Source organism: Carassius auratus, unplaced genomic scaffold (assembly GCF_003368295.1).
Source record: "Carassius auratus strain Wakin unplaced genomic scaffold, ASM336829v1 scaf_tig00027159, whole genome shotgun sequence".
NCBI lineage: Eukaryota > Metazoa > Chordata > Actinopteri > Cypriniformes > Cyprinidae > Carassius > Carassius auratus.
In genome coordinates this window covers 287,522-297,179 of record NW_020525570.1, presented here as the reverse complement: position 1 = coordinate 297,179, position 9,658 = coordinate 287,522, and the positions used below count along the sequence as shown (strand labels likewise).

The window sequence follows — 9,658 nt, the reverse complement described above, 5'->3', positions numbered from 1 at the left end:
GTTTGGCAAACACTGCAGTGGTGTGTAGAGAGCTGGGCTGTGACGAAACTTCAAACACAATGCGTTCTGCTCACTTTGGACCAGGATCAGGAAAAATCTGGATGGATGATGTGATATGTAGTGGATCTGAGTCTTCAATATTTGATTGTTCAAAAACAAAAATGGGTGACCATAACTGTGGACATAGGGAAGATGTTGGTATTATCTGCTCAGGTAGGATGATTTTATCATTACCTTTCATTAAGAAATAAATACATTATTGACTATAATAAAACCAAGCATTTACTAAGTAAGTTATCTAAATCAGAACTTAAACCATTAGGAGAGTCAAAGGAGTAATGTAATACAGTGTGAGTTTAGAAATCATTTAGAAATTAACCATTTAGAATAGGAACCCTGTATGATCTGAGGTGAAAGCAGAAGTTATAAGTCTCTGTGTAAAAATCTATAGGATCTACAGTGCATGAAAAAAAATGATGGTTTATGATTTGAATTGTGGTCAGGTCAATGTTTAATTGCAGTACATTACCTGAAACTCTCATATATAATATTTACTCTAAATGTTATACTTTTATTATATGTTAAGAACAGACCCTAATTTGAATAGACTTGTGGACTGCTCCATGTACAGGACAATGGTGACACCAGAATAGAAAAATTAAATGATTCTGCTTAGCTAAAAATACAGAATTATGTTTCAGGTAAATACACATATTCTTACACTCTGTCCCCAACTGCATTTTGTTAAATTATGCATTTTATTTTACATTTATTCATAAATAATAATAATTAATGAATAATAATGAATAAATAATAAACATGACAGCTCAAATGTGTGAACTTTTGGGTTTACCATATTTAATGTGCCATTAATTTATTTGATGCTAAATTAAATGTCTGAAGTTAAAACACTCCTCTCCTAGTACAGTGTATATACGCTTTTTTTATTTTGGGGAATTTTTTTAATGTTATATTATGATTGTAAACAGTTTGTTTCGACTAACATTTCAGGCATCAGGCTTGTTGGAGGTTCTCGCTGCTCTGGGAGGTTAGAGGTGCCTCATGGGAACACATGGTACACAGTGTGTGCCGCTGTCTTTGACCAGCAGGATGCAGAGGTTGTGTGTAGAGAGCTGGACTGTGGGGCTCCTGTACAGGTGCTGGGAGCAGCTGCTTTTGACAAAGGAGACGCTCAGATGTGGACACAAGAGATTCAGTGCAGTGGAGATGAGTATCAGTTTGCTCTTTGTCCAGCTTCACCTTCACAATTTTGTTCCCATGAGAACGGTGTGAGTGTAGTATGTGCTGGTAGGTAAATGACATATGAACTATGAGTACTGACAAAATTCTTGAGTAATATGGTAAAAAAAATAAAACAACTTACTTGATCTTTCTTGTGTTCTTTTACCTTCAGAAACAGTGAGATTGGTAGGTGCTAACAGTGGCTGTGCTGGTCGAGTGGAGGTTCTTCATGATGGTCAGTGGGGAACAGTGTGTGATGTTGGCTGGGATTTGCCTGATGCTGCAGTGGTGTGTAAAGAACTTGGCTGTGGAGAGGCTTTAACTGCACCAAAGGGTGCTTACTTTGGTGAAGGATCAGGAGAGATTTGGATTTCTAATTTACTTTGTACTGGATCAGAGTTGACGCTGACAAACTGTAGATTCATTGGATGGGGAATAGAAGCTAATCATACTGCAGATGCTGGAGTCATCTGCTCTGGTAAGATCATCTAGACTTATTTCATAATTTTCTCCCACAGAATTCCAGGATGGATACAGATTTTTGCTCCACATTCAGTGTTATGTCAGGTGCCTGTGAGGAGCGAAGTATTAATTATTATATGACATGTTGAATGATGATATGAAGCAGAAAAAAAGCATTTTGTGGACAACATGTATTTTTTGTTCCAGACGATTCCTTTTCTGAATCAAAAATACATAGTATCTCATTCAAAGATTGAGCATTTCACAGACAAAATGATAAACTGGTTGCATTTTGTTCCCTTTTTTTTTTTTTTTTTTGATATTCATTAAATGAAAACATATTCACTCTTATGTGCAAAAAAATGCAAGAATTGTATGTGAATTTTATGCACACACACACACACACACACACACAAACTGCTGACAGTTGATGAAAGGTGTCTGGTTTAGCTTTATACAGTAATATTAGGACAAGAATTAGCAAATATCATAGAATTTGTACATTTTTTATTTAAGGAGTCCGGCTGGTTGGAGGATCTCGCTGTTCTGGCAGAGTAGAAGTGCCTCATGATCAGACGTGGATGTCAGTGTGTGACGCTGTCTTTGACCAGCAGGATGCAGAGGTTGTGTGTAGAGAGCTGGACTGTGGGGCTCCTGTACAGGTGCTGGGAGCAGCTGCTTTTGACAAAGGAGATGCTCAGATGTGGACACAAGAGATCCAGTGCAGAGGAAATGAATCCTATATATCTTTGTGTCCAACATCATCTTCTCTCAAACCAAATTGCACGCATGAGAATGCCATTGGACTGTTATGTTCTGGTAATAAAGCAGTAGTTACTTATTGAGAGAATCACAAACTAGTTTTTTAAAACACATTTCTTGCTTTTTTCATACTGTTAAACTAAACTCTCTGTTCTTTGTCCAGGTTACACTGATCTCAGAATGGTAAACGGTCCTGACGTCTGTTCTGGTCGAATCGAACGTCAGTACTCCAGTAAATGGGGCACAGTGTGTGATGCATGCTGGGATATGAGAGCTGCCAGTGTCCTCTGTAGACAGCTGAATTGTGGGATTGCTGTGACTGTCGTGGGATCAGACTGGTTTGGAGAGGGAAGTGGTGAAATCTGGGCTGATGTGTTTGATTGTGTCGGGAATGAAAGAAAACTCTCAGAATGTTCCATCTCTTCATGGAGTCGAGCTGAATGTTCTCATAGACGAGATGTTGGAGTCATCTGCTCTAGTGAGTCCATTCATGCCGTGATGAAGTCATGGGTTTCAGACTAAAATTACATCTAAGTATATTTTAGATAAATACTGAATGATAAATAAATACTCTCTTCAGATTCTTCTCTGGCTCTTCATGACGGTCTGGTGCGGTTGTCTGGAGAGAGACAGTGTGAGGGGGAGGTGGAAGTTTTCATCCATCAGGTCTGGAGGAGAGTTCTGCTGGACTCCTGGAGTCTCTCTGAATCCTCTGTGGTCTGCAGACAGCTGGGCTGTGGCTCTGTGCTGAACTTCTACAGCTCCTCTTCATCCAGTCCTGAACACAGTCATGAGTGTGTGACGGGCTTCCAGTGCTCTGGGAGTGAAGCTCATCTGGGGAACTGCAGCTCTCCACAAACTCTCAACTGCAGCTCCACACAACAGCTGTCAATCACCTGCCTTGGTGAGAAGAACAACATCTGGACTGATTCTTCAGTTGTTTGTGATCAATAATGTGTTTTTCTGTCTCTGAATATCAGGTCAGGGGTCCATCAGGCTGGTGGGTTCTGGGGGAGACTGTGCAGGGAGGCTGGAGGTTTTTCACAGCGGCTCATGGGGAACAGTGTGTGATGACTCCTGGGATATTAAAGATGCTCATGTGGTGTGCAGACAACTGCAGTGTGGAGTGGCCCTCAGTAACCAGCCGGTACCAGCCTGGTTTGGTCCTGGTTCTGGACACATATGGATGGATGAGGTGGAGTGTGAGGGGAATGAGACGTCCCTGTGGAGCTGCTCTTCTCCAGGCTGGGGAAAACATGACTGTCAACACAAGGAGGATGTAGGAGTCGTGTGCTCAGGTAAACAGTACAGTAGAGGAAATATTTATCAAAGATAAACTTCTTTTTTCAGAAAATATACCATGTAATCATTAAACTCCATGGTAAACAGAAACCAAAGGGGTCTGAAGGGGTTTGTTTTGAGTTAATAACTGACTTTACATTTCATGATTACTTACCAAAATATTTCAACACAAAATATTGATTTGAGAATAAATTACTTTATAATTTTAAATATAATGTCTTCCTAAGAGAAAATTAGCTCACTACAGAAATACAAAACACTCATATGGTTGCAGTGATATTACTATATTAATACAGAATTTCTAGGTATTTTAATAACAAGTTATGGAGCTATTTTTAATGTTTTTCTTATCTGTTTTTATGCAATCAGTGCTTGCAGCATGCATGAGCCTCATATTAAATCACTGTTTTGGAAAATATTTTCGCTTTATCACAACCTACATTTTAATTGTTTAAATACACATCCTTTTCTCTCCAGAGTTTAAAGAGATCAGGTTAAGTAAGGGCTGTGAAGGGAATCTGGAGGTTTTCTACAATGGATCCTGGGGTAATGTGTGCTGGAACCAGATGGACAGAGACACAGTGAGTCTGATCTGTCAAGAGCTGAACTGTGGAAGATCTGGTGTTTTGTCTGAGTCTGCAGCAAGAGTGGAATCAGCTCCTAACTGGCTGGATAAAGTTACATGTCGACCATATGATTTAACTTTATGGCAATGTCCATCTTCACCCTGGGGACAGAATTACTGTGGTGAAGATGAAGTCGCCAAAATCACCTGTTCAGGTTGGATGATATTTAAATCATTTAATATGGTCTCAGTAAAAATCCTTCTGGGTGATTCTATAATTGCAGGTACATTTGGTGTCCATAGTCATTATTTTTTGTTTCACCTGCACTTATAAAATCACCCATTTATGTCTAATGGGGTAAGTAAACGAAATGTTTCTGAGAGCTAAAGTGAGCTGATGATTTGTAAGTTGTACGTGTAAAATGTGTGATATGTCAGATGTCTCATCCTAATATTCTATTCACTTTTCTTTTTTTTATCATGTTATAATTTCAGAGGAGGAAACTAGTGATTCGCCTCAGAGTCGTCAGACATGTTTTACCTCACCGTCTCCTTACCAGAGACAGTGTGCAAGTAAGTTTATTCACAACAAATCTATTGAATGTTTGTTAATGTAAGCTTATATTTTCCTAGCAAATTACTGTTAAATTATAAATATATGCATTTTTAAAATAGGAATTATTTCCCTCAGAAAATAATCAGTTTTAAAAGCCTCTAGCTTCGTTATTAGTATGTGTTTTGTTGTAAATGTTGTGCTGAAGCTGGTCTGTTCTGGTTGATGTGTGTGTTTTAGATCATGTTCCTCTCAGACTGAGTGGAGGGGACGGCCGGTGCTCTGGGAGGCTGGAGGTGTATCATAACGCTGTGTGGGGCTCAGTCTGTGATGATCACTGGGACATCAGCGATGCTCAGGTGGTCTGCAGGCAGCTGGGTTGTGGAGCAGCACTGAGGCCTGATGGGAATTCAGTCTTTGGTGCTGGTGAAGGTGTTGTGTGGATGAACAAAGTCGAGTGCAGAGGGAATGAGATTCACCTGTGGGACTGTCCTCTCTCCCTGAATAACCACACTGACTGCTCACGCAAAGAGCGCGCTGGACTCACCTGTGCAGGTCACGACAAACACTGAGGAATAATATTAATTTTAGATCATTTTATGTATTCCCAATTGTTAATGTGTTTGTGTCTGTTTTCACAGACTTGTCAGATTTGTCAGTGTCCACTACTCCTGCCACAACATCATCAGCTTCACCTCCACCTCCAGTTTCTCCTTCAGTGCGCTCAACATCAGTCGCTCCTCCACAAACTCCTCCACCAGTGTTTCTCCCAGTGCTTGTGATTGTTCTGGGAGTTGTGCTCTTACTGCTCTTAGTGCCACTGCTTATACTGATTCAGCAGAACAGAGTGATGAGGAGAGGTAGGAGAGATCCAGAGACTGTCATATTGTGTCTTATTCAGTGTGTGATCAGTCATGTGTTGTGAACTGACAGCAGGTTTGTCTGTCTACACTCACAGCTCTCTCTAAGAGGAGACACAGGACGATGTCTGAGACCGTTTATGAGGAGATTCAGCACAGACACAATCACTTCACTCAGAGGGGTGAGACATGAGCCATCAATCTCATTTAATACCATTAATAAGAGTCTGTCAGACAGTAGATGTTCATCTATTATTAGTCCTGTTAAACCTCCTGCTTCAAACCACAGAATTCCTGACAGAAAACCACAGAGCTGCAGGTGCATGTTTGTGTGTGTGTGTGTCAGACTGCGTCTCTTCCTGAGTGTATTTCTGGATGGCAGTGATGAATGGGTTCATGTGAGGATACGTGTGTGTGTGTGTGTTTGGTAATTGGCCCAACAAACCATTCTGTCTCTAATGTTTTTAAAATGCAAGTAATTGACATTTTTGTTGTGTTGTCACTAACACAATGTCTGTTTGTAATGATGAACATGTTTCTGTTCTGCTCTTCTTTAACAGGGAGTCTCATCTCTGAAGAACTGCATTCTGGGTATGAAGATGCTGATGAGCTTCTCTCAGGTTAGAGAGCTGAAATATATTCAAATTAATACCTAAAAATAAAATTTTGATGTTCAAACTAAATGTAATTCACACTCAAAATCACACAAATATAATTCTTCTAGTAAATGAAATGTCACCAGTGACTCAACTGTTCATAATACTAAAACATTTATCTTATTAGAAATAGTGTTCAACACTGCATATTATGATGTCAACAATGGCAGGTCTCAAGACCTGCAAGAGAATATATTTCATTTTGTTTAAAAAAAAAAATCCAATATGCCCAAATATACCACAGAGATGAAGCAAATCACACCGGGATACTATGATGATGTCATCACTGATGGACTCAAAACAGATCGTGAGACAGGTATCACTCTGTTATTCTGTAATTAGATTAAATATTTAAAATGCATAAAGCAGGCATGTCCAGTCCTGCTCCTGGAGGGCCAAGAGTTTAGCTTCATCCATCTCTAACACACTTGTCTGGATGTTTCTATTGAGTGCTTCTCAGGTGCATCCTTTGTGTCCTTCAGTTGCCTACAATCCTTTGCACAGATTCCAATTCACGACAAATTAGTTAAATGAAAAAGATGCCTTCACCTCAAAAAAAAAATAAAAAAATAAAAAGGTGAAGGCATTATATTTTTATTTGTTTAGTTGTAAAAGAATCACATAATGCTAAACTATGTGTAGTGTAAACCAGTGAGAGACCAGAGACCACAGACGGTCATTACCTGTACTGAATTAAAAGAAAGTTAATAAAAAAAATTGTTCAGTATAAAGTATTATTCCAATTATAATTCTAGTAGTATTTTTATCTGTGACAGAAACATTTATCATATAGCCATGTGCACTTAGACCATATCATTCTAGCCTTGAATCCTCAGAAGGACTTGACTAGGAAGGATTTGTCCTCACTAGGATGTGTATTTCATTTGAGAAGCACTTAGTGAATCTGAAGACCTTGATTACTTTGGTTCAGGACAGGTGTGTTTAATTAGGGTTGGAACTAAACTCTGCAGGACAGTGGCCCTTCAGAAACAGGTTTGGACATCTCTGATATAATATATTTCTCTCTCTCTTAGTGCTGATATGATGATGTGACATTTGTTCTGTTTATATCTTTATGTATGTGTAGTGGACACACTAGATCGTTATGATGATGTCATCATTATTGGACAGAACTTTCAAGGTGTAACTAGTGAGTTACTCTTATATAAGTATTTATGATATATTGAACATGCATTTCTACATTTTACATTTACATTTATTCATTTAGCAGACACTTTTATCCAAAGCGACTTACAAATGGACAGTGGAAGCAATCAAAAACAACAAAAAGCAATGATATATAAGTGCTATTATATATAATATATATAATATATACAAGTATATACAAGTTCTATTATTCAACCATTAATGAATCATCATGGCTTTATCAGGTTTAATCTAATAGTCTCAGTATACATTACAATGTGGGGTTTTATTTCTAATGTGTATCAGAGGGAGATCAGGAGGAGTATGATGATGTGAAGAACAGCAATGAAGATGAAAGAAACCTGTTAGGTATTTTTTTATGTCAGATTTTTATATAATCTATTTTTAATCGTAATGTCGCTCATTTAAACCCTATTTAAACTAAATTGTGATTATAAAAATGAATGTTAATTTGCTTGTTTTTTTTTTAAACAGACTATGATGATGTGGGGGAGGAGTCAAATAAAGGAGGGGCCATATGACTCAATGGCCACACCCTCTGCCTCTGTTTATGAAATCATATTACAGTTACTGGAGCTGCTGGGAGCTTCTTATATTGCTACTAATGCATCAGTGCCTTATGTTTTTGTTTTTTTAAATATTTTTGTATGAAAAGTAAGATGCTTTGCAAAATTCAGTGTCAAAAAATTTTAATATTTGTATTTTAGCATTTGGTCTTTTATTACCATTTTAATATCAATGCTTTTCACCTAATAAACAAAATATATAATTCCAACATCATGTCACAAAAATACTTTTAAAAGAGTGGTTAGAGAAAAGAAGAAATGAATGGGGTTGTAATTTGGCATAATATTTGTAATTTGCCTTTTTATGAAAAGGACATTACCAGCACTACCAAAACATTTTAAGATATTCTTTTTAAGAATTTTTAAGAAAATTAATTCCTTATCAAATATTCAACTTATGATGTTTGCAAATATTACAAAATTACATCAACTATCCTTTTTGGAACAGCCTGACTGCGACCTGTTAAACAGACACATCCTTCTTTCTCTTTTACACGTTGCTATTGGTTAAAAATTATGTCATGCCCTTTAAGTAAAATGACCAATCCGTCACAAAAGGCATTTCAGTTCTCATCTATTATTGGGCAGATTTGTCTGTCAATCACATTGTCTAACAGCACAGCATCGTTTTGAGTGACTAAATTTGTTAATTTGAATCAAAGTGGATTAAAAGTGGATACACAGTTTTTTTCAGTTGTGTGTTTACTTTAGAAAGTTATTAGGCCTGTAACACTCTCCACCAGTGGTCTTTTACATTGCATCTTTGTTTAAAATTGACGTGATGCCCCCTTTTACATATTAACAAGCGTGAAACCACATTTTATTATTCGACTGACTCCATATCTTACAGAGCTGTGTTGTTGGAGGAGAACCGCAGGTGACAACCAGTTATTTATGTGGTGTTTCTGTTGCTGTGTCCGAAACCGCTCCCTATCCATAGTACACTATATGGGGTGTTAGCCATTTTGTAGTGCTGTCCGAATTCTGAGTGAACTACTTCATTCCCTACATTTGTCCACTACTTTTTACCCACAATTCATTCTGATTTCGAGTGTACAACCCAGGGGGGCAGGGTTTCATATTTTTTTGAAGCACCCCTGGCCGCCGCCATTGGCTAGCGGACCCCCACCTGCTGTTAGCATTCCATTGACTCCCATTCATTTTGGCGTCACTTTGACAGCGAATAACTTTACATTTGAGGCGTTTAAAGACTCCATTTGTCCATTAATTATTTCTAAAGAAACACAAAAATGTATAAAAGGCTCCATTACCTTGTACCTTACGTTATGGTCCCGTGGAAGCAGTTTTTGTAAAAAAATAGGCTAACGATTGCGTCATAATCAGCGACTCTCTGTCGCACATGTAGAGAAATTACCGTATGGACAGGAGGAAAAGCTCGCAGGCAATCTTTTACTGTCTTTGAGGCTATCGGGGGAACGTGGAAGCATAAAGGCCCATCGATCATCCGCTGCCTCGGTTCAACAAATTTGAACAAAGTTTGAGTGATATTGTTATTGATATGT

General features: G+C 38.2%; 1 protein-coding gene and 1 long non-coding RNA gene across 2 annotated transcripts; both read left to right on the top strand.

Moving 5' to 3' along the window:
• Positions 1–1,330: 1,330 nt before the first annotated feature.
• On the top strand, positions 1,331–5,041 carry LOC113079094 (scavenger receptor cysteine-rich type 1 protein M130-like). Its single transcript, XM_026251293.1, has 8 exons — positions 1,331–1,334; positions 1,415–1,477; positions 2,221–2,523; positions 2,630–2,826; positions 3,464–3,764; positions 4,246–4,548; positions 4,829–4,906; positions 5,025–5,041. The coding sequence occupies exons 1-8, from the start codon at positions 1,331–1,333 to the stop codon at positions 5,039–5,041; spliced, it is 1,266 nt and encodes a 421-aa protein (XP_026107078.1).
• A 1,606-nt stretch (positions 5,042–6,647) lies between these two features.
• Positions 6,648–7,902, top strand: LOC113079087 (uncharacterized). Its single transcript, XR_003281661.1, has 3 exons — positions 6,648–6,718; positions 7,490–7,552; positions 7,855–7,902. It is a non-coding gene; the product is annotated as an uncharacterized LOC113079087 (long non-coding RNA).
• Positions 7,903–9,658: the final 1,756 nt, after the last annotated feature.

Excerpts from the sequence above, each read along its gene's own strand:
- LOC113079094 (XM_026251293.1), top strand. Across the intron at positions 3,765-4,245 it reads TGTAGGAGTCGTGTGCTCAG|AGTTTAAAGAGATCAGGTTA; the intron begins GTAAACAGTACA and ends TTTTCTCTCCAG. Across the intron at positions 4,549-4,828 it reads CGCCAAAATCACCTGTTCAG|AGGAGGAAACTAGTGATTCG; the intron begins GTTGGATGATAT and ends TTATAATTTCAG.